Source organism: Aythya marila (genome assembly GCF_965140915.1).
Source record: "Aythya marila genome assembly, chromosome: 15".
Classification (NCBI taxonomy): Eukaryota; Metazoa; Chordata; class Aves; order Anseriformes; family Anatidae; genus Aythya; species Aythya marila.
Window position 1 is genome coordinate 10,309,697 of NC_139056.1, and position 25,396 is coordinate 10,335,092.

Consider the following 25,396-nt stretch of genomic DNA (forward strand, 5'->3'; position numbering starts at 1 on the left):
AAAATATACCAACACTTTGAAAATGGAACCATGTTTGACCTGAGCTATTGTGAGACTTTTGCTTTCACTTGTCTGAAGAGTGGCATCATTGGGATACAGTAAAAGCTTGGGATTACAGCAGGGAAGATTTCAAAGGATCCTTCTCAGATACACTTTTAAATAATGGTCTTCTCTTTTCACTGAATGTAGTTCCTGTAGTATATTCCTATAGCCAGAAATAGATGACTAATAGAATGTAGCACAATGTATATAAGAACAGAGGTGCATGTCTAAGAGCAGGAGCTTTTGTTCTCTGTACTTGTGTCTTTCCCTTACTCTGAAATAGGATAATCCTAATTCCCCGGCCATTGTCAAAGCAAAGTGTTGTGACTGTTTTGCTAATATTTGAATGTGTGAAACACTATTGTAAGTTAAATGTTTTGAAATAGGCATAATTGAAGAATGTATTTGGTTAGGAGAGTGCTTTGGGGGTAGATATTTGCATGATCCAAATGGACAATATAATTTCAATATTTTTTTTGAACACAAGACAAAGCATTTAGTAACTGAATTTAAAACTTCTTGCCAGCCACTGAGACCCAGTGAAGACAGAGGGCAGTCTCTGCAAGAATTTCTAATGGGTGAGTACTGTAGTTAACCACAAGCATCTATAGGCAGCTACAGATTTAAAGACGATTAAAACAGTAGTTAATTGTTGAAACACTTGGATGTATTGTAATTATGGAGGGTAGTGGCATTCAGTTCTGTAATTATGACAAGGTTTACCTCTCCATGTTTAGCTTCCAAAACATGTTATGCTCAGTTAGCTGGGCAAGTTTGAATCTGTTCTGTGCTTTTTAAAACAAAACAAAACAAAAAATCCTCAGAGGCTTTTTTAAAGTTAAATTCTTACTGGTCTGTCCCACTCCTGTGTATGGAAGCAGGAGATTGAACTCTGCACTGTGTATTCATTATAAACAATCCTTTAATTGGTACGGAAGTGTTTCGACCACTAAACAAGCCTGAAGGTTGATGATGATCTATATTTGTTTTTGCTGAAGATCAAAACAAATATTTAATACAGAGAATTACAGATTGAGTCATTTTATTTTTTCTATGTTTGCAGTACCAGATCCTGTCCTCCCATTCCACACAAGTCATGGAGAAGTCAAAGCTGTTTGTTCATTGTCCAGCTGGGATACAGACAAAGGACAAGATCTCTTTCCAGCAGTGGAACTGACAGGTAAAGCAATCCTACTGTTGTAAGATGAACATGCACACACACACACCCCTCACAGCTCCTCAGTTGTGAAATATTATTTGTATATGCAGATTTCAGCTTGTCACAAGAGGGCAGTAAATGAACATTAATTCTGGAGGAATTTTTTTGAAGAAAAAATTTAAGAGAGTTATTTTAAAGGAAGTGTAACTTAATTGAGAATTTAAAGTAAAAAACTTAAATATTATTTCCACAATTTTAAAATGCCACATCTCATCTGTAGGGCAACTGTAAATTTTAGTTTTTATTTACTGTATGGGAAGCTCAATCTTGGATAAATAAAATATATTATGGCTATTTCTTGCATCTTTTACTTATTAAAAGAATTATTATTGTATATTCAGGAATGGCGTGCCACCATTATCTGGGTTAAAATGTTTTGTTATGACAGTCCAGCATTCACGCAGAAGAAAAACTGCTAAGAGCATTTTCATATAAAGCCTACTAACTTTCTTGTTACTCACCTTTTTATAACATCACCCTTCTGGCTGGCAAGCAGGTCTCATTAGGGTTGTTCTTTTGTTAACTTGTTACATAGGTAAAGAACTCAAATGCAATAACATAGGAGGCAGGTTTTTTTTTTAAGCAGTCCATTATGTCTTTCACTGAAATCTGACTGAAAAGTTAGAGCTGAAAAAACTGTGTTTCTTAAAGAACAAGCAGATGTAACCTAGCCTACTTTTTGATAGCCACAGCAATTGGATGCAGTTCTGTTCTTTCAGAGAGGCATGCTAATCCCTCCATTCCCCCATGTATGGGAGTCATGGGCACTTAAATGTTGTCAGCTTACTGCATAATTAAGACATCTGTCATAAGATTAAAGGGAATTTTTATATTCTTCTGATGCCACTCCCAGAGATGAGTCTGAAGACCTGCAAAAGGGCTATCCCCTTTCACATGTATCAGTTCTCAGTTTCTGAGTTGTCATCTTTTATACCATGCAGAAACAAGCGTGTATTGCTCAGATATGAAGAGGTGAGGAGCGTAATGATCAGTGCAGCTAGACTTTTCTGTTGCAGGGTAGCAGATCTGAAATATTGTAGTCCAACAGGCATTTGAAATATAAATATTCTGTTAAATAAATGTGTTTAATTTGTATGTTGCAGATAAACTAGAAGCCAAAACTGGAAAAGACGAGGAATTTGGTCAATGGATGTATCAGGTGCAAATCTTCTTTATAAAAAACTTCTTTCCTGCCTACCATCATGAAAAAGCACTGAGGGAAAAAATAAAAGAAAATCGAATACAGGATGCTGAGTTAGCTGAGCTGAGAAAGATGAAGGATGAGGAGCTGGCAAAGTACGTATGGGATCTTATCTCAAAATATTTTATCTTCTATTAGCAAAATTATTGAAAACAGGAAATCCACTGTAATACAGTAGTATATTTTTTCCCCAGTTACAGTATGCTAATCTAAATGTAGTAAGCAACGTATAGAATGTAACTTCTGTTACTGTCAGGAATAATGAATGCAGGCTCCCTTTAGGTTACAGAACAATCTTTCCTAGTTCTGCTCTGCATAAAGGCAGCCAAGTCAAATGTATTTTTGAATACTGTAAATTGGACTTGAAGGATTAACTAGGTGGACTTTCTGCTTCTCTACAGTATGACGGCTTATAATGTGAATATAGGTGTAGTTGCTTGGCCAGTATAAATCTGCAGTACATAAAATGAAACTTTGTTCACTCAGGCTTATTGCTGAAAGAGAAGCAGAAGAGGCAAAAAGGCAGGAAGAGTCCACAGTTGAAAAAGAATCTTCTGAGTCCAAGAATACAGCTAATAAGGAGTTAGAGGAGCCTGGTGCACAGTTAGTACCTCCTCCAAAGGAAGAGGCATCCATTGTACCACCCCCTGTTGTTACCAAGGTGCCTGCAGGTGCAAAGAGAAAGAAGAAGTAAATCTTCTGATGAGGCCTGAAGCTTCAAGTATGTAAGTATTCTTTGAAGAAAAAACAAACACACCAAGAAACACCTGCAGTAGCATTTAAAACACAAGTGAGATAAAACTGCATGGCACATTTTCACAGGGAAATTAAACTTCATTGCGAGCTGCTTTAAATGAAGGGCTTTGGGAAAACGAATATGTTAGTTAGGTGTGTAACCCTTTGCTTAAAGAAAACCATTCCAAAAGTCAGTATTTGATGATTAACTAAACATTCTATCATTGCTAAGCGGGTATAGAATTGATATCCCATATCATGAGTGTATGCCCTAAGTACATGGTTTCTCCTTAAATCATTGCCTATTTGATTGAAATGCTTCATATAAGCAAGTATTTTTGTGGTCCAGTCTGGAGTAGACCTATGTTTAAGTAAGAATTTGACAACAAAAAAGGTGAATCGGGATGAAGTAGAAGCTTTAAAAACAGTTCAACTTAGAACAAATAATTTTCTAGCACTTTTTTTGAGGTCTTGTGTAACCAGTCTAATTCCACATCACAGCATGACTTTCTGTTAATTTTCTACAAATCAACACAGGGAAACCAAAAGATGCCCTTAAAAGTGTAACAATTATTAATTTTATTTTCCAGTAAAATATTCACATAACATCAGAATGGAATGGTACAGATGAATTCAGACTGGTTTTTAATTAGTTTGCACATAAACATTTTTAAAATCTAAAAATTTTATGATCAGTTTACAGATTTTAGTAGAAATTTTGATTCTTACAAAGCAAGTATTGCTTTACTATTGTCATTATTCCAGTCAATAATATGACTAATAACTTCTCATGTTGAACAAGTGTCTGACATTGACATCTTCAATAAATCAGCCCTTTGCAGATCAATCCAAGAAGAAAATATTATTAAATTGTGTTGCACAAAGTTTCTTCACTTCTTCTGTAAAAAAAATAAAAAAAAATAAAATAAAAATCAAATTTTAGAAATCAGTATATTTTACAGGAAGCTATGCAAGAAAAGCCATGGCAAGCATCAAGTACAGTATAATTTAATTCAAATAGAAAAAAGTAGGAGTTTCCTTGTAGAAATAATAAATTTTGTCTTCAGTAAGAGAAAGTTGAGTTAAATCTGAAGTTCCAGACTGTCTGAAAGGTAAGTTGTATTGTTTAGCAGCTGAAGCGTAAGTGGTAAGTGCAACCAGATCCTCTTTCTAAAATTTAGGTTATTAAGTTTAGGTAATAGAAAAAATATTAATTCTTTCCTATCATCCAAATCAGAGCATTGCATGTTTATAAAAACCATGAACCCCCAAATTGCTGCAAATAATACTCAAACTGCCCTTTCTCTTGAAAAATCAATCTATTTAAAATAGATTGCATCTTAATGCTCATGCACCCTCATAGACTGAAGACTGATTTGCTCTTAAAAACACTCATACTGGCAGAAGGATCACTGACAGGAGTGACATGATGTATAAGTAAGTTTTATGTCCGTGATCCCTGGGTAGGTTACATCAGATGTAAGTATTTTCATCTCCAACCTGTAATACACATCATTAATTACTCCTAAATATCACAAAGTACTCCTCTATTATTTCAAAGAATAATGACTCAATAATTTAAGAATGTCTCATGAATATTTATGTTGTTTTTTTCATAGCTGATAGAGAAAGCAGACTAAAACCTGATACAAACTTACCTGGTCTATCACCAATCCCTCCCTCTCTTAGATTTTGCATGAGATGGATTTTATTACTTTTCCATGGGCATACGTTTCACTAGTAACCGTATTTAAAAGTAATAAAAACCAATCCTTACCATTAACTTCAATCAGATTTGCATTTTTTTGATTCAAAATAACATACAGTTCTCGCTGGTCAGACTTTTTCCCAACTACCCAGTAATCACTCATTGCCTTCACAATAATTTCCTCATCTTCGTCAACTCTGAAAGAGGTTTCAAAAAGTAAAGAAGGTGGTGGCAAGCTGATAGTCATCAATTTTTCAGTTGTACTAATTTATTAATAATAACGTCATAAATTGTCATGGAGTATCAAGAGATACTAACAGAGTACTAACTTCAACATAATTAATCATTCCGAGACTTCATAAATAAGCTACACAGAATGATTTACTCATCTGGAGGCACAATTCTTGCTTTGTCTGTTGGTCAACACTCCTGCACTTCGAAGAAAACACTGTCCCTGAAGTAAGGACATATTTCATAGCATTATATTTTGCTACACTGTGACCAGATTATAGAACATAGAGATAGTAGACCCTCACCCCATATCAAGTTGTTAAACATAGAACCAAACGAAGCTGAACAACTAAGTCTATTATATAAGGCTGTCACTAAACCTGGTACTTCCATAATATGATGAAATTCTGACTTAAAACTGAAAATGAAAAACTTGTCCTTATATAGAGTGGGACTATTGCTAGTCCCTAGTTAGAGCTATAGACATCACAATTATTCCACATTTTCATATTTTTATGAGTTTTTGTAGTTCTAGGAAGGTCTCTCCAACCTTGAATTAGATAAGATGATACCCTTTACAAAAAGCCACTTATCTCTCCTGTGAGCAGTACTGTAGTAACTGCAAGGCTTGTGTTTTATCCATTGTCCAAACCCTAAAAGCAGCCAGCTATTAAACCCCAGCAGAGGGTTTAATGTAACAGGCAGAAGCAGGTTTCCTGGTCCTTTATGCTACTTATCATGACACTAGATGGATTTAAGTGCAAAAGCACTTCACTTCAGGCCCTTTCTAAGTTTATCATGGTTACTCTGAAGCTTCACATAGATTAGATATTTTGTTAGATAAAGAAAGGGCCAGGGCTTCTAAATTATTTTTTAAAAGGACAAGAAAAATTTATGTATGACATAATATTTTGTGTTGGTTAGAAGTAGTAAATATGTCCCACATTACACAATTCCTTATAGAGCTATGAAAGCCATCCATGAACAAAAAGGCATGTAAGCTTCACCCATTTGAAAAATCTACTTCACAGAAGGGGTTACACACTATTTAATAGTTAAGCATTACCTAGAGAAGTCACTGTTGATGTCACCAAGAATCTTCATGAGGTCAGGATGTACAGATGCAAGTGATACACTGGGTGTTTTCCTCATGTGAATAGTACTCTTCTCTGCAAGGTTCATGTGATTGAAATAGATAAACTTAAACTGTGGCTCCTTCTCAGCCCTAGGAAGATTAAAAAAAAAAAAAGTGACTTGCAAATACTAACATGTTCTATAAGCACGAGACTCACAGAAAACATTTATCAACTAAGCAGTGTAAAACTTACTGAGACACCATGAAGTTACTTTCACATTGCAGAAACCAAGTACATTAAGACTTGCAGCAAGATCAAACTTAATTTCAATACTTAAATAATATTAAAAACAACAACAACAAAAAACCCCTCCAAGACCAGTTTTTCCTTCTCTTAGGATGCTAAGAAATAGACACAGTGGAGTCTAAGGGCCTGGTCCCACATCCCATTAGTATTTTGTTCAGATCTTTCTAATAAACTATTTTTTCCTTCCATCACCATTTTGTTTCCTTGCTGTGTCAGCTCAGTCTGCTTTGAATGGAAATGGGTCTTTAACTTGACTACTTAGGAATCTTTCACTCACATCTTTATTTGTTAAGTCAAAAGGAATGACTCTTCCTTCATCCAGGCAATTAGTTTTCGACCATCATTTCTGTGGCCCAGCCAAGACTATTTTCAAACTCCTGCCTCAGTTATCCTCCTCCATTTCCTCTTTTATTAAGGTAATACAAAATCTGTCACTTAGAGCTGTAATTTTGGTTTAAGCCACAACAAATTTAGATCGTCAAAAAGTGGCAACAGCAATTGGTACTTCAGCCTATGTATTATTCAGAATCAAGGAGATACTGTGATGACACCAGTCACCTTAGCAAACAACTAGATACCCTTTGTCTCTGTCACCCCAGCGCATTAGTGTCAAGAAACTGTATCATGTTTTCAGGACACTGTGGCATTAAACTTTAAGAGGGTTAAAGCAGCCAAAACCAGTCCCAGATGACAGGGAAAAAAAAAAAAAGCCAAGTTTAATGATTTAGTAGATTGGCACAATTTCAAGTGCATCCTACTCTGTACCCTGCAATTCTGCTGATTTGGCATGCTACCACTACAAAAATTAAGACTCACACCTATCTTTGATTTAATTCATTTTTTGTTTTATGTGACTGCAGTTCTTGGTTCCACAATTAACAAATTTACCTACAAATAAGTCATTTTATATGGAGAATCAGCTATAGTTTTAAGAGATTTGTTTCAAAATTTCTAAAGCATTAGCATACTTTTTCATTTTTTTTTCCTTTGTTACCTTGGTTCTGCAAAATAGAAAAATAACAAATCATTTTTTCCTCGCCTACCATACGTGGCCACACCGAGAAGCAGTACTTCTGAATAAAAGTACTTTTTAAAGCTTGCATTGTAACAAAAAAAAATAATCCACTCCAAAAATAAAAACAAAACTGTTCAACATAAGTCATTCTAGTATCTAGAATTTCTTTTTCCTTGTAGCATCATTCCGATAAGGAACCTAGCTTCAGCATCCTAAATAAAATCTTTGATTACCATCGAATATGTTGCACAGACATTTGGCTCCAAAGCAATAGCAGGAAAGTTGCCTCTCCTGTGTTCTCACTATCTTCCTATTGGGTTAACGCAGCATGAAAGAAAATTCTTAAATTGGACAGTTGGAGGAGGAACCGGAAAATGAGATAAGGGTTTAACCTGCAGGAGTTAAAAAAACAAAACAACAAAAAAAAAAACAAACACCCATCTTGCCCTACAGATGAGGCAGAAACTATGACAAAGCAAGTGCTTCCCTGCCAGGAATTGGTAATTAAAGAGAGCACAAGAACTTGGGACCAAGGGAATATCTCAACATAACAAAGGAAGACAAGAACATCAGTCCCATGGAAAACAGTCTTCACTCAGCCAGGCTACCATAAAGTAGACTACGCTGGATGCATCTAGGTCTTTCCCCAGGAAGAACTGGGTTATTCAAAACCCACTCATCTGTTTACAGGCTACGTCTTCCACTTGAAAGAAGTGTCACAAAGAGCAGCCCATTATGCCCTGATGTGCAAGTACAGTACTTCTACAAATGAAGAACACAAGAAAATAAAGCTGCTTATGAAAGGTCACACTTGATTTCTATGCCCTTTTCTCAATCAGCAACTCAAGCCCAGAGGTTTTACATCCATGCTATCTGATAAACACATGGTGTGCATTTGTAACAGATTTAAGAGTTGCATACACTCTGTCCAAGCTATAGATGCATGTGTCTAAGGAAACATTCAGACAGAGCTTGCTGTGTCAACATCTACTTGGTGTGAAAAAGACAATTCTCTGTTTTTAATGTTACAGAAAATATCGGTCTAGGAAAGCAAAAGTCAAAGTAAATCAACAAAAGAAAGGAGGTGGGCACAAAGCCAGTAATATTTTTAAGAAACTCAAAAGTTCTAATTGCCCAAAGGCTATTTGTGAACATTAAGAGATCCTGTTTGATCAAGAAATGTTGCAAAATATAAACTGAAAGTTTTGCAGGAACTGTTATTTCTGTTTCAACATGGCAAGGACAGACAGAAACTATCAGTCCAGTCTGCATTTTTACCATCTTGTATGTATTTCTGCAAGCATACTAATCCACTGAACTATGCATCTCCATAGACCAAGCTCAATTTCACTTATGTAAAAAGCAAAACCCAGAAGTTCCACCTGCTGTATCTGAAAAGACTGTTGACATCTTCAGGATGAGGCTGAAGAAACTTGATCAATAAATGAGATTTAATATCTTAATATTTACATGATTCTTCTGCAGCAATTATGCACATAGAGGAAAAAGGCTTCAGCCACATGATAAACATTCATTGCAAAATTAATAACATGTATGTCATTATTTCAAGGAGGCCTGAATATGCAACAACAGGAACTTTATAAATGCTTAAGATGCAGAAAAGTAGATAAACGTCCTAAGATACACAATTAACTCAGTGCTTTCAACATTTGGGAATCATATTACCATTATATTAGCAGTTCATTAAAGCTAATGTTTAACCAACTAAAGCAGGACTGCAACAGAAACATGGTACAAACCCTGATATTCTCTTGTTGATGTTGTATTGTTCACATATGTCTGATGCTAACACGGTAAGCTGAGGCCCAACAATGCTGTCCAGTTTACGGCAAAACTCCAGTGTAGGTGGAATTGAAGCTACATGGCATGTAAAGAAACAGGAGAGATGAGATTCCCTTCCCACAGTAGAAGGTACAGCTTCTGTAGTTGCTTTCTTTAAACATCCTTGAGAGTCCTCGGACAAATTTCTCAGTTATACCTGTGCACTTTCCAAATCATCCATAAGGTTAACTTTAAGCAATATTTAGTCATTTTATTGTGTAAATTGAATTACCTATACTGCTGGAATAAAATCAAAAGACTGATAAAAAGCACTCATGAAGTGTCTTAAATAAGAAATTGAGTAGTTTCAAAAGTAAAACAAGTTGTATGCGTTTTGTACTGTGTCTCACCAAAGAAGTGATACTAGTAGGTACTTACCATCAATCATAAAGCAGACAGCTGCACTCATGGCCTGGAACAAAAAAATTAAAGCAAAAAAACATTTACAACAGGTTACCTCAACTACCTCAAAGTCATTTGACAATACTTCAGAGAAGTCACACATAGGTAAACCCAGTTAAATAATAATAATAAAAATAATCACCTAGTTTAAAGGTGATTATCCTTACCCTTTAATAGGACAATTTCTTTGCAATCTACCATAACATGGGATAGTTAGGATTTTAAAATTCAGCCTAGTTTAGAGTATTTAAGCTGTAGGGGAAATGTAAAATTTGCTACTAACTGCATTTATGCAAGGAGGTATGTCTGCAATGAATTGCATTTCATTACAAAAATACTATTTTTTTCTCCCAATGGATTAATGCAATATAAAGCCAGGTATGAAATCATGTAAACTTACTATGGCTGGCATTTTGTTTTGATAAAACTTTTTTTGTTTTACGGAGGGTATATGAGAGCGGAAGAAGTAGACTCAGGTTTTAAATTCTACTGCTAGAAATTCCACAGTTTTCTGTCTCTTTGCTCAATCAATGCATCTCTTTATGCAGTTCACAAATATTTCACATCATTGGCTTCTCATGTATAGATTCCTAATTCTGAGGAATAATTGCAGAGAAAAATGTAATACCTTATATACAATTAAATGAAGCTCTTCATAAGTGTCATCAGTGTTAACAAATATTTTGGGGAATCGGCATTTTGCTTCTGGATCATTAAGATTTAAGGGTCCAGTAAGAAACCTATAAGATAATTTAACAGGTCAGATGTGATGAATTCTTATATTTCAGTTTTTCCTATTTAACAGATGTTTTTGAAACTAGCAATTACTTGCATGCATGAATGCATTTTCATACAATACGTTTTCAGCTATCCAGATAGGCACAGAACCCTTTCCTTTATATATTATCTCAGCACTCTTATTTTCGAAGTATTATTTGCATATATGTTCCTGCTACAGAAACAGGATCAGAAAAGCAGAGTAAAAAGTAATAAGGAAATAAGCTGCACAGATTGTCAGGTGAACAACAGCCAAAATCCTTCCACATCCAAGTTGTGACTTTAAAAAAAGCCTTTTTTGTTGCTACTGGGAAGGCATTCGTCCTCTGCTTTCCAACAGTATATTCAGATTAACTTTACATACAACAGTGATGTATTAGAAACACTTAACTCTGAGGGGAAAAGCAGGAAAGCACGTGCCACTGCCTCTATCCCAACAGAATACACTAAATCAGGCACAGTGGTTTATTATTTATAGTGGTTAAAGAAAGATGACTGAACCCACAATTATTCGAGATGTTGCCCAGCTGCTTAGGTACAGGATTCCCCCCTCTAACATACCGAGTACAGAGGAAAAATAAATCACTAGATACATACACCTTTGTCTGAAGTGCCTGACTGAAAAGAAGTGTCTGGAGCACTGCCAAAACTATTCATGCAGTGCATTAAGAACAGTAGGGAAGAAAAGGCTTAATTTCTGTTTCTGCATATTTATTTTTCTCTCTTTTTTTTTTTTTTTTTTTTCTTTTTCCCTCTCAGAGGTCAAGTTTTACATTGTACTGACTACTGTGCAACCCTGTGGAATGGACTACATGTGGAACACGTCCCCAGAAATAAATTCACGCCTCTCAAATGTTTTGCCCTTGAGGGAAGAAGGAGTAGATCGTGACAGTTATTAAGAGCTACCTTCCATAATGTTGTAGATTTCCTGGCATTTCAGCACGTATTGGAGAATCTCTTCCTGCTAACTGAAGCAAAAAAGAACACAAGGAAAAAACAGCTTAGAGGTATTTTCTATTACTCTTTTGTAGACTGTCTTTATATCATATTATATATAAACCATTGCAGAAAATAACGCTCATGAAGATATATACTCTTTGTGTAACATGATGGAGACAAAGCTAAAGAGATGCTGACAGAACAGAACATTCTGATTTTGCATTTATTACTTTGGAGCTTTGCTGGGGGTGGGGAAAAGGATAACTAACTCCATGTGGTCTTAAAGAACTCCATGTTCTGTTTAGCCATTAGGCTGATGTGATTTGTTTGCAATACTGAGTATGGTCAGGACTACAAAGTAGGGAAGTATCTTCATTATGCAGGTACGAAACACATCTGAATGAATTCTTCAAAGTGACATACAGGGAAGGCAGGCCTGTTCACCTTATCTGCTGCAGTCAAGTTCTACATTAGCAACACACACATTAGCTAAGCCCTCACTTTTTCATTTGCTGTGCCACACACTTTCTACTACCTGTAATTATTTACATCAGCCACTTAAGCTCACACACAAAAAATCCTCACTGAAGTAAACAGTTCTGTGTTTACATGATTCTTCTTCTTAGAAGATATTCTGCACTATTCTCCCTGTTTTGTTGTTAGTTATTGTGAGAACTAACTCAAACAGTTAGCACCTGTTACCTATGTTGCCATAGTCTTCTCTGGGAATGAGATCCCTTGCTATTCTTAGCATCAAAATTTATATCCTTAGGTGGAAAAACTCAAATCAAACCTAGGGTTTCCCCTTTTGTTTGTGAACATCACGTAGCAGCTAATTAAATTGCTACAAATACTTTTTTTTTTTTTTTTTTTTTTTTTAAGTTCAGGGAACAATAAGCTTTCCCCTCTCCAGCTTCATATGCTAATCCATGGAAGACTGAAACAAACACCCTAAATCAAATGTCTTCTTTTTGTAAAGCTCACTAAAAGCTTTAAGAAGCTCGCCTGATTCAGTTACAGGAGAAGAAAAAGTCCTGTCAATAAGGCTCGATGACTTCTGAAATTCACCTTAAGCAGTGTGAAAGTTCTATTCATCAAGCACTGAGCTGCTGGACAAAGACTCAGAGGCCAGTTACTAGGTATTTGTGCAGCTTAAGGAGTTTCTACAATGTTGTATATCAAAACTGGTGTATTTGAGCAACACTTTATTAACTGGAAAACCACACACAATTTACTCAATTACTTTAAAAGCTTCCTCGGCTTCGATCACTAACATTGCACATCTTTAATAGACCCAAATGCACATGTTTTTAAAAAAAATTGTTTTAAAATAATACTTCCATTAAAATGCTCTTTTTTTCATGATAATGGAAGTATATTGGAAGAGCAGTAAGCTTATTTCAATCCCACTGTCCACTACTCATAAAAGATTCAGCTCTACCCAGCTCTGCCTCGACCAGTGTAGGCTTTTGCGAGGGTGACAGTCAAGAACATGCAGAGCATTCACTTTTAAGTTTGAGCAGGTCTCCACTGGTGCTATAAGGAGTCATCAGGTATCAACACTTAGGAAATTCCCTATCAGGGACCCTTACTCGAATTATCAGCGGAATTCATACTGTAAGTGATAGGTACAAACATTACTGAGTTTAGTAGAATGCAGCCAAAGCAATACATCTCAGGCATTCCTAAACTGAATTTTAAGGTGGGTATGGGAAAAGAGATGCTCCTCTTTGATATTTTAGGCTTTAGCATTGCAAAATAGACAGAAGGAAAAAGAACAAACACTCCCACTATGATACCTCAGGCTCCATGTGTCTTGGAAACAGAGATGTTGTGAGATATTTGTACAAAATTCTCATGTCATCTTGTTCCAGTCCACTCCTAGAACATCAAGTAGAGCAAGTGCTGTTTGTCCTGCAGTGCTCAAATCACACATTTTCCCCCAACCACAGGCAGCAAATCACACATGAAACTAGGGTAGCAACATTTCAGTGTCTCAGTAGATTCAGTCCCAGAATATTCATTTTTAATAGGATGGGGTTTGTTTTCAGGAAACAAACTAACATCCATGTTTGCTGTAAAACACAAGTCATATCTTCCGCTACTAACTCATATTTGATGTCATAATTACATAGTGTAAGTACAAAGTAGCGGGATTTTTTTTTGAAGTCTTTCCAAAAAAAACCCACAAGATTTCTCATCTGAAACACAGTGCAATTCTCTTATGATTTCCTCACACCCTTTGAAAAATAGAATGTTTAGCTGCGAATGAAGCAGTATGCCTTGAACAACTGTGTCACGTCAGTAAATGCCCCCTAGATTAGCTGAAAAGTTAAGTTAGCTTTGATTTTGCAAACTTAAATACTTGTCTTTGTTTAAAAAAAAAAACAATGCTTCCCCCCAGTATTTTTCACAATGAGGGCTGGGACATATTAAAGAATAATTAAGTATCAAACATGCTTTTTCAAGGCTTATTACTTTAAGTTGCCCCTGCAAAACTAAATACAGATCTATAAATTGGAACTTTTGCTTGGTTTGCTCTGGCAGCTAGGTTAATAAAAGGCTCACATTCCTTCCTCAATAACTTTTGAATCTACTTGCCATATTACTACCTAGTTTAAGAGCAGAGATGATAGCTCAAAAGTTTCATAGACTTCACCTTAAGCAGTTTAGTAGGAACAAGACTCACATAGAAGTCCAATCAATATTTGGTAGAACTGGAAAGACCTAAAGTTATTGCAGGCATGGAGAGATTCATTGATTTTAGGAGACATAAAATGGAACTACAAGAACAGGCTTATAGCTGCTCCTTAGGGCTACTTGGAAATAATAATTTGGTACAGCTTAGAGATTTTTAAAGCAAAAGACCAAAGACTTTCTTCCATGTCACTCTTCCTAGCATTCTGTTTTTGCATTTTCATGCACCTTGTTCACTGATTCAGCTTTGCTATTATGGCACTTATTTATAGAAGGATAATTTAAAAACACATAAAAGAAATTATCAGAGTACCTACCAGATAAGCTGATCATTGTAGAGAAATGCAGTATATTTGACTATGTTCAAGCTTTCTTCCATCCTATTAATAAATGACTGAATTTTCAAGTAAGTCATTTTATCCAGTGGAAAGAAGCTGATTCCACAAAATACGTCCAGCAGATCACAAGATTGTAAGTGCAATGTCTGCAAGTACTAAGAGGATAATGACAGTTGTTTTTAGAATTCAGAAAAATTCCAATGTGTACATTTAAATGACAAATCTGAGTCTAATTTCCTGTAATCTAGACTAAAAATCCAAAAAATCCCTTCTAGTCCTGTTTGCCTGAAGTACTCCTTATTGTATCAGTGTGATCCAGATGTCAATTTACTACTATTTAATGAGGGACAACAGCTTTTAAGGCTAGCTCAAGATCCTTGGAGAGGACAAGAACGCACAGCCCATCATACTACTATTTAATTTCAGAAATAACTCTGTAGTAATATTAGATCATAGAATCACAGAATAATTCTATGAAATATTTTCACTGAAATATTAGATAAATACATTAGCTTGCAATGTGCAAAAGAAAATTTTTATTATTCTCTTTCCTGATACATTGTGAGCTTTACCAGTAGATTTTAAACACACTATCAGACACCCTGGTCTATGAAAGATGAGTTATCCAGTGGCTCCCTCTACAGTCATTTCACATTACCAAATACCAAGCAATAATACAAGCCCCGCTTTTGAACTTCACTCGTCAGCACTGCATACATTACCACCGTACTAGACTAGTAGGAAATAGTCAACAAAAATTAGTTTCACACACACAAGACAGCATAGCTAAAGCAAGTTGTTATCAAGTCATTACAAAGATCTTTGTCTACCCAGTAAAAAAAAAAAAATATCTGCATTCAACCAAGCACATACACACATATTGAACTGCTCAGGTCAATCTTCAGCTTTGCAGAATAATTTTATTGGCTTAAAAATTAGAGCTTGTTCTCATTCCGTTTAAAAATGTGTATTCTTGTTCACATTTACTTATTCCATGGTACTTACAGACAGTATGACAGATCTCTGTCACAGTTTATTATCTAAGTCTCATTTCCTTTCACAGTTTCAATGCAGACCAAGCCTGCTATCAGCACATAACCAATTCATTCAATAGGGTTACAACAGAGTAATTTGCATGACCAAACTTTCTAAGCATTTCTAATTCCCCAGCAAAAAAGAGAAACAACTTTTCCTTGGAAAAGTTTGTTATACTAATCTACTAATACTAATAACATACTAATAGTTTGTTATACTAATCTCAGTGACTACTGTTTTATTTTCACTAGGAGCTTGAAAGGAAAACTAATGTTTTAAAGATGATCTATTACTTCCCTTTTTGCCATGCTGTATTTTTTGAATGCAGCCTAGACAAAAGTGTACACCAGCAAATCAAAGAAGGACTCCTTGTGCCAACAGAGTTCATTCTAGCGTCTATGATAGCCTTACAAGAAACCAACATGCAAACAGAAAAATCCAAAACTAAGAAAAACAAAACAATCCAAAAAAAAAAAAAAGCCTATCCTAAAATCGATTTGAATTGTGCTTTTTTTTTTTTTACACTTTTTTCTTAAAAGTTCATAAGAGACAATTTTAAACATCAGTATGCAATGTCTACACTCTTATCATTATCAGAGATAGCAATATTCAAATCTCTACAACAAGAGAACTAACTGCTGACACCAACCCTCCATTTCCTTCCATGCAAATGAGAAGAATGGGGGCAGACAGACACTTGGCTGCTATCTTCTGAAGTCAGCTCGATTAAACTTTGCATGTAGGAACTCAAACTTTTGCTAGATGTGACTACTTTACATGAAAGTTAAATGAAAATATTTGATTGACTTCCTGCTCAGAAGTAAGTTTTGCTTTCCATCCTTTTACTAAAGCATTTGCTGTTCAAAATTGAAGTTAAATACTGAAGACAAGTTATAAACAAGGTTTATTTCCTGAAGCCTTCTCAGGCATGACTATTGATCCCACACAGAAAAAAAATATAGTTAAAAATCACAACTATCAATTACTTCACTGTGCTATGGAACTTCAATGTCTGTGCATGGAGGTTGTAGAAACTCCAACCCTGGATACTTTTAAGAGTCAACCAGCCAAAGCCACATGAAACCTAATTTGAATTCAATGTTACCCTACTTCGAGCAGGTGGTTGAACTACAATAGCCTCTCCAGGTTCTTTCCAATTTGAATCACTCTTTAACAGTTTCTCAGATAGGTCTGCACAAACGATTATCCCACTAACCAATTCAAACGTTAAAGCAGAATTTCCAAAGAATTAACATGATTCCATTAGAAAAAAAAAATATTCAATAGCTAAACTCTTCTATCAAACTACAACCCTTTTTGTGGTTCAACTCCTTTAAAGAAGTAGTAGGAAGCAGGAAGTATTTGGAAAGAACAAGTAACTAGGCTTTTTGTATTGTTGCTACATCTTTTCCACTGCTCATGTTTTAGAGATACACTGAAGCCACATAGAGAAACGTTTTACTTTTTATTTCCAATGTAGAATCACACTGTATATGCCTGAAAAATAAAGTCTTACCCGATGGAAGAACTTCTCTAGTCTTTCCTTTAGAACTTTTACGCCTCCATCTTCCATGGCTTTCACAAATGTGCCATTGAAAAGCTAGTGGTTAAAAGAAGTCAGTCAGATAATTGTGTAGTTACCTTAATTTCAAGTAACTCGACTATGAATATAGCTAGATTACAATACAGCTTCTGTGCCTCAGTACTACAGCTCCGCATAGATGCCAATTTACCCCTCCCTTATTGAAAGATCCTCTCTCAGATTTGCAGACTCCAGGTATACATAGCAGCATGGTCAGAATTAGAGAAGGAAAACACATTCTCCATTAGCAGAGAAGTTACTTACCGTTGTTGCTTAAACATCTTAATTCCTTATTTTCTAAAAGCCATTTTGATGGCCTTTATTCGGTATTGTTTCTCCAACAGATAATATAAACATCAAAAGCAAGTGCTTAGTGTCATAACTGTCCACAAAAGAAGAAATCTGGACTTCACGGAAATTAGAAGGCTCTTATTTTTACTGTAAGCTAATGAACTAACACTGGCAACTGCAACAGCTTTATTTTTTCTCTTCCATCACCACTATTACAGCTTCAGGAATAGTTATTAAGAGTTATTACTGCAGCCAACAGCAATGAGACAAGCATCTCAAAGCAATGATGAGCTTGCACATCCAAATAGTACCATAAGGATCTCTTTCTCTGCCCAGAAGTAGAGCCTCTGTATTATTAACTCTACCTTGTACATGCTGTAGCATTGCTGCAGGACCGAACTATAGACCTTATCCTGCAGAAAAAAGAGCAAGGCATTAGTACAAGCAGAGACAGTATTTCAAATATTCTTGCTATGAACTACACGTAACAAACACTCAAAGAGCAGGCACATGCACAAATTAGAGAATTTGGTCTCTGAAAAGTTAAATAGCATTTTCAGTCAACATCTAGAGATTTCTTCATACATATAAGGTACTATTTCAAAGGGAGTCCTTCCCCCCTTTAATATCAAACATTATTAACTCAAGCACAAGATATCAGTCACAAATAGCGTATTTCCCTAAGGCCAGTGGTCAATTAAAATGAACTTATTTCTGACCACTGTTCTCTTCTTCATATTCAAAGGCTAAAGGAGGTGGGACATCATACCAAGTTGTTATTGCACTAAAATCTTAATGAAAAAAAATACTTTTATTGTTTGATGAAACAGAGTGACAACACCAATCTTTATCACAGGACTAAAGAAGTAACAGCATTAGTATGCATACTGTAATGAACAGAGGCAGCATAAACAACCACCTCTTTAAACATTATTTCAGCTGACCAAATACCTTTCCTGCATACAATTAAACTGGCGTAAAGATACTGCAGTCTGGATGAGAAATCCTGTGATAGGTTTTAGCTGTTTGGCTTTCCAGCTTATTAGTAAAGATTACTGGTAGTCTTAAAGTTGTAAAACATGTACTTAAACCTAATAAAACTACATTCAAGAATCTTACAGATTCTTAAATAAAAATTAACAGATCCTAAGAAATACTTGCCTATTCCAAGCAAAAAAGTCTCACAGCTGTGTATTTCACTGATGTTTGTTAGGTGATCTTGAACTGCTATTTAGATAATTCCCTGTCTTGCTGTCTTCTCTAAACTGAATTGAAAACTACTTTGTCTTTTTTCCATTTATGGCTATATGCATATTTTAAGTCAATTTGGCTGCAGTTCAGTAAGAATCAAACTAAGGTATTTCTGGTGCTACTCTTAAAATGCAATAACTTATTTAAAAGGGGGGAGAAGGGAGAGTTCAGTATTACCAGTAATTCTTCTTCCTGATATTCATAGACTGGTTTTCCATCTTTGTGTTTTTCTATTATAGGGTTTCGTACAACCTAGAAGGTGGAACAGGCTGGCATTAGACAATGCAGAATGCATTGAGAACATTCTGATATGATGTTTTAGAAATATGCATATCATATGCATAAGTACCATGACCATCCAGAAATTCTCTTCAGGTTCATGGAAAAATTGTCTGTTCTTCTGTGTATGTAGGGATTTTGCAGGTTTTGTTGGACTAAAGGTCCTAGAAAGAAAACATTAATGTAGATATAGATATTTATATACACACACAAAAAGAAAACATATATGAGTGGGAAATGTTAAGCATTTTGTTTGTGCTAATACAATGAGTCATGCAGTCAGACTTTATACCTTGTGAACTGTACTATAGCTTCACACAGTCCCACATTTCTAATTTTTTCATTCTTTTCTACTTCATTTGGGTGATAGAAGAGAATCTTCTTTTCTTCCTAAAATTTAAAATAAGAATCAAAGCAAAATGCATTTTAACAGAATCAAAGTTAAAGAATACTCAGATCATGTTCTGATTGTTTTTAAACTTCAATCACAGTCTTTTAGGCAAAATTTTATCTTGTACCTAAATAGGCTTCTGTAATAACGGCTAAAAGTCATATTTAAGCATGCTTCAGCAGTCATCCCAAGACACTTCAAAATGGTTTATAAATTCCAAGGCTATTGAAATAACAGGCCATAACCACTTCACAGCTAGTTCAAAGCAAGGCTAGCTTCAAAGCCAGATCAAAGCATGACTAGCTTGAAAGCTAGATCAGATTGCTCAGGGCCCTGTCCAGTCAAGTTCTGAGTATCTCCAAGGCTGAAGATGGCACAGACTTTCTGGGCCCTGATCTGATGTATGACCACTTCAACATGAAGAAATTATCTCATCAGAATTTCCCTTGCTGCAATGTCATCTCATAATTGCTTCTTATCCTTCCACTGTGCCTCTTCAAGAAGAACCTGGCTCCATTCTCTCTCTAAGGGCCCCTCAGGCAGGTGAAGACAGCCACAAGACCCCCTTCCAACACCATTCTGCTTTTCAGGCTGCACGCACCCAGTTCTCTAAGGGTTTCCTGACACATCAGGTACTGCAGCCTCCTGACCAACAGGGGCTCTCTGCTAGACCTGCTTCAGTCTGTCAGTGTTTTTCCTGCTCTGGGAAGCCCCAGGGGACCACAGTGACCACAAACAAAGGGAAGCGACCACTTCTCTTGACCTGCTAATACACTCTCACTCACCAGCCTGGGATGCTGTTGGTTTTCACTACCACAAGGGCACACTGCTGATTCATGTACAACCTGTTGTTCACTAGGACTCCCTGGTCCTGTTCTGCAAAGCTGCCTTCTAACCAGCCAGCCCATGCTGCACAAGATCGTTTTGTCCCACATGCAGGGCTTTGCATTTGCTTTTGTCGGGCTTTGTGAGATTTCTCCTAGCTGTTTCCCCAGCTTGCTGAGGATCCCTCCAAGCAGCAGCCCTGCCCTCCAGCACATCAACAGCTTCCCCCCAGCTTCAAGCCATCCACGGACTCACCGAGGGTGCAGTCAGCCTCGTCAGTCACTAATAAGTAAGTACAGCCACAGCCCTGTGCAAAAGCACTACTAAATCTAAAGGCTATCACACAAATCATACAGTATGTTATTATCTACAAATACAGATTCTGGCTTATTGAAATTAAAAATCACAGTGGCATGAGCACTGTAATGCTAGTGCTAACTAGCAATAGCTTAGATTTAGCTAAATTAATGACTGAAGTTTTTTACCAGATTATAGCGATTGAAAAAGGTATTTTAGAAGAAGTTATCGCATGAGTAAAACACAGTACCTAACAGACCACCTGCAATATTTTACATGCTACCACTGACAACATCTTGGTCACTGCTTTGCCAGAAGCAGGACACGGCCAGAGGAAGGCGGCCGCAGGAGCCAGGGGAAGCGGTAACCCCCCGGCCCCCAGGGCCTCGGAGAGGGGCAGCCGAGCCCCGACAGCCGCCCCGGGGCCGGGACAGCACCGGAGGGCCCCCGCGCCCTTCTCGCCCCGCAGCCCCGAGCCGCGGCGTCCCTCCCTCCGGTACCTCTCCCTCTTTGGGCCCCAGCTTGGGGTTGTAGATGAAGAAACTGAGCAGGGTCGGAGCGAGCTGCTTCTCCTGGGCGGCTCCCCCCGCCGCCGCCGTCGCCATACCGAGCTGGAAGCGAGCGCGCCTGGGGCCGGCCGCCGCCGCCACACACCATCAGGGAGCAGCCCAGGGCCCTCCGCCGGCACCGGCACCAGCCCCACACCGCTTCCGCCTTCTCCCCCGCCCCGGAACGGCACGGCACGGCCCGGGAAGTGCTCCCGTGCCCGGCGGGACACGGCGCTCCGCAGCGCCACAGCCGGCGGAGAGAGAGAGGTGGGCGGCGCTGGTCAGCCCTGCCTCGGGCACGGCCCTGTGCTGTGAGGGGCGACGGGGCTGGGGAGCGGGGCGGGAGTCCCCCTCAGCGAGTGGTGATCCCCGAGCCCTGCTGGAGCCTCCAGCAGCCCCTCTGCAGGCGAGGGGTCCTGCCGGTTTGGACGGTGCCAAATCACCAAGCTTTTGGCCAAAGCTGCCCCTTTCTGAAGAGCAAAACCACAGCACGGTTCAGTCCCCTTCCACTCAAAGACGCCCAGTAGCTGAAAAAGTAGAAACGCCTTATTTCTAGGGTTAAAAAAAAAAAAAGGTTTGAGAGATGAGATCCACAACTTTGAATATCTTGAAGGACATGTCGTCCCAGCATCACGTAGTGCAGGTAATCCTCTCTCCATAAATGGATGCATTACATTTATTCTGGTTATTTTATGTGTGGCACATACTAGGTAGCTGCATTTAACTCATTAAGCACTTGAAAAGCTTTTCTGTTACCTTTCAATTCCAAATTAATAAAAACTCAGTGTGAATTTATAAGTAGAGACAGATACATAGTGCAGGGCAGTGATGCTTCTCTTACAAGTATGAATCTTGGGAATCTGAAAAAAAAAAAAAGCTAAGTTAAGTAATTGCCTACTTAACCATCTAAAAAAGGTGTAAAAAATATAATTGCACATCTTGCACTCCTAAGTTTTTAATTTTCCACTTTGTCATTACTTCGGTTGCTCTTTTAGTTTCTATGTACTTTCAGTGCTAGTTATGTCATTCTAGATAGTCTAATCAGCCTCGTGAGTTGATTCCTGAAAACCCAACTTGGTGCTGAGTGAACCCAGTGCAGAATAAAGATGATGTAAGACTGCAGTAATTTAATATTTAATCAGTCTGTACCCAAAAAGTGAGCAGTGTAAGCAAGAGAGAGAGGAATGCAATTTTCTCCAGGGCTGGCAGGGTCAGTTTTAGGTCCGTCTTGCATCCCAGGTGGGATGCTGTGTCTGTAACACACCTGGTACCTAGACTGAGGGAGACAGCTGCCTTCTGTAAGGAAGGGGAGGCACAAAATGGTGGGGTATGCCTCCTGTGAGGGAGGGGAGGCACAAAATGGCAGGGTGCACCTCCTGTGAGGGAGGGAAGACACAAAATGTCGGGGTGCACCTCCTGTGAGGGAGGGGAGACAAAATGGTGGCATATGTGTCTTGTGAGGGAGGGGAGGCACCAAATGGCGGGGTGCACCTCATTTGAGGAAGGGGAGGCACAAAATGGCGGGGTGCACCTCATTTGAGGAAGGGGAGGCACAAAATGGCGGGGTGCACCTCATTTGAGGAAGGGGAGGCACAAAATGGCGGGGTGCACCTCCTGTGAGGGAGGGGAGACACAAAATGGCAGTCCTGGGCTGGCTGTGAGGTATGGTGTGCCAGGCAAGCTGCTGGAATGAGGCCTGTAAGCCTGGCTTAAGGCAGTGTGAGCATGTGAATTCACGTGAAAGTAGTATGTGTGTGCAGGTTTATTTTCCATGGGTGCGGAGCTCAACACTGCCTTGGGTGTGACCTCTCGTGCCTGTGCTCATGGTGTTTAACCCAAACCTCTTAAGAGCCAAGAAGCTCATGGTGTTGCGTGAACTGCAGTGGTTGGAGGGACACCATACTGTGCTTCTAGTCACTGTCAGCCAGGTCTTTAACAGCTGTAGGAAGTGTTTCCAAAGCTGCCAAGAGATTCTGATCTGTAACTTAACTTCATTTTTTTCAGAGAGACTGTAGGTTAAAGTGACTTCTGCCCCTGGCCAGCACAAAAAGCAGGAAAAGGAAGGTGCTGGTGCCATGAGGCCTACAGGGTTGCCCTGAGTTCATGTTGAGTAAGTATCAGGCCATCTGCCTCAGGATTAGGCATCTAAAAACGGTAATTCTAGCTTCCTACCCTACAGCTGTGAGCTAAATTGCAGTGCTTTGCTCAGATGTTGGAGTTATGGCCTGTCAGTTTAAAGGTTGTTGCACAGGTGAGACAATTTCTGGGAACATGCAGTCAGTGCTGAATATATCAGTTAAAAAAAGCAAAGGTTCCCCCCTGTTCATGGTGGTGGTGATTAGGATGGCAGGCCAGAAAAGTTAAATTTCTTTGTATCGCTCACTTTAAGCAAAACATGGAAAACCTTGAAATTGGTGGTGTAAATAACAGGTTTATTTATTTATTACCAAAGAAACTATAAAACCATAGTGACTAGATTTTGGTTTGGGTTGGGATAATCTTTTAGATGTGTGTTTGTTCAGGATTTAACTAAGATCCTGGTCTATGACTAGGATGCCTGTTTACTGGTGTAATACAAATACTGTTGCAAGGGATGAACTGTGGAGGCATATGGTTGGACAGTGGATACTTACTGTGACTGGTGATTGATAAGGAAGGAATTTCCGTGCCAAACTCCCTTTAGAAAGGGCATTAACATATGTGTAGTGATTGCTAAAATACAGTTCTGCTCAATGGAATCTCACATGTAATTTTATATCGTTCTTGGTGGAAGTATTTATGAGAATCTACAAAGAGGAAGTGATAATAGATTCAATTAATTTAAATTATTACATCTCTGATATACAAATTAACAGGGTGGGAAGAAACTTCAATTGTGGTTCCAATTTCATCCCATCTTCTTAATTGTATATGCAGTAACACCACACCTTGGCATTTGCAAAGTGGCATCAGATCTCCCTGAGTTTGAAATGTGATTCCTAGCCCATGATTACGTAAAATTAAACTGCTGCATAAGTACTTTTGGAAATTTGACAGGACAACCCCAGCATCAAGAGACAAATAATTAAGAACTTTATTAGTGCTTTCCAATTTATATTAAAAAACAAAAACAAAAACAAAAAACAACACACCAACAACAAACAAGTTGGAATAAGGAATAGTAATATCTTCAGCATCGTACAGTCATACTTTTTGGTTTGTTGAGCCTGTTTCTAGGTACTATTTTGAGCATTTCCATCAGCTGCATAGTAACAGACTTAACAAAAAGGTATGCTATCAATCACTCCGGGTGTTGGAGCTGACAGCTGTAAGTAAATACAGCTGACAGCTCAAATAGCTGTTCCATTGACAGTATGTGGTCAAAATGTGTTAACAAATGTGTGGACTCAGCAGTTTGGGATTAGTTTCACAAATAAATTACAAAATAGTGCTGTGATCCAGCAAAAAGCACAATGGCTGTGTATCCCTACTCTGCACGCTTTGTTAATTCTGTACCAAGCCTTTGTAGCTCTGTGTGAAAATGTAACACTGCAGCGAGACGCAAGGGTCCTGCCCCTGCTCTGAAGAGCGTTGTTCATCTCCCCCAGATTTGCTCTTACTGTGGTGTCAAGGAATGCGAGAAGCTATTTGAGTGTCACGGTGAGTAGAGATGGTTTAATAACAGTTGTGTACGCTTTGCAGAATCCAAGATTCCATAGTGGAAGGTAGTAAATTTATACTAGTTTTGGTTATGGTTAAGCATGCAGAGTCACTGAATAGCATAAATAAAAAAATAAAATAAAAATCCTACTTTCATGAAAAACTGGAGATATTTAAATGTTTTGATTTGTTTAATGTACTAGGAAAGCCTAGGCATTGTCAGTAGACTGAATCTGTAGTACCCATGAAAGAAGAGCTGGGAAGAGTGGATGAGGAAGGGGCTAGGCAGGTAAAAGGATTTCAGCACTGAAGACGATTAACAGTAATATGTTAGCTGTTTCCCTGCTGATCACAGCAAGGCTTAAAAGAGAGAGAATTACATGAGGAATTATGTCATAGGTTGATGCATTTAAAGCATGGTATTGTGTTTTTTTTTTCCATGCTGAGATGTTGAATAGGCCACTGTTTATTCTTTTACATTTTATATTTAATTTTAACTGTTCACAGACAGGATATTTTTAGCGTATTGTGGTGTAAATAATGTAAACATGCAAAGGAACTAAAGAGACTTGTATTCTTGCTGGAATCATAGGTATTCTGGTATTTCCAAGTATGTTCTAAAAATGTATTTTTATAGTTGTACTTAGTAAAAAGTTTTAGAATATAATTTACAAGTGGCAGTTCTGGTAACTAGCTGCAAATTTTATTGCAGTCTGTAAACATGATTGTT

At 37.8% G+C, this 25,396-nt stretch overlaps 2 protein-coding genes across 3 annotated transcripts in view; one reads left to right on the forward strand and one right to left on the reverse strand.

Moving 5' to 3' along the window:
* The window catches only part of RSPH10B (radial spoke head 10 homolog B), a 21,662-nt gene extending 12,383 nt beyond the window's left edge, over positions 1-9,279 (forward strand). The window contains exons 18-22 of the mRNA XM_082772252.1: positions 569-620; positions 1,106-1,222; positions 2,365-2,557; positions 2,949-3,187; positions 7,987-9,279. Of these exons, the coding sequence (XP_082628378.1) occupies positions 569-620; positions 1,106-1,222; positions 2,365-2,557; positions 2,949-3,156 (570 nt within the window). The 3' untranslated portion in view covers positions 3,157-3,187; positions 7,987-9,279. The remainder of the gene's footprint in view (positions 1-568; positions 621-1,105; positions 1,223-2,364; positions 2,558-2,948; positions 3,188-7,986) is intronic.
* Positions 3,754-21,199, reverse strand: CCZ1 (CCZ1 homolog, vacuolar protein trafficking and biogenesis associated). Of its 2 annotated transcripts, XM_082772251.1 has the most exons (15): positions 20,980-21,199; positions 19,259-19,356; positions 19,037-19,130; positions 18,865-18,939; positions 17,802-17,849; positions 17,080-17,163; positions 14,508-14,683; positions 13,293-13,374; positions 11,461-11,522; positions 10,406-10,517; positions 9,754-9,787; positions 9,294-9,411; positions 6,203-6,361; positions 4,975-5,102; positions 3,754-4,096 (listed from the first exon to the last, which is right to left on the reverse strand). In XM_082772251.1, the coding sequence occupies exons 1-15, from the start codon at positions 21,082-21,084 to the stop codon at positions 4,041-4,043; spliced, it is 1,431 nt and encodes a 476-aa protein (XP_082628377.1). In that variant the 5' UTR covers positions 21,085-21,199; the 3' UTR covers positions 3,754-4,040. The 2 variants fall into 2 exon arrangements, with proteins under 2 accessions (XP_082628377.1, XP_082628376.1); XM_082772250.1 differs by lacking the exon at positions 3,754-4,096 and having other exon boundaries at positions 4,134-5,102.
* Positions 21,200-25,396: the final 4,197 nt, after the last annotated feature.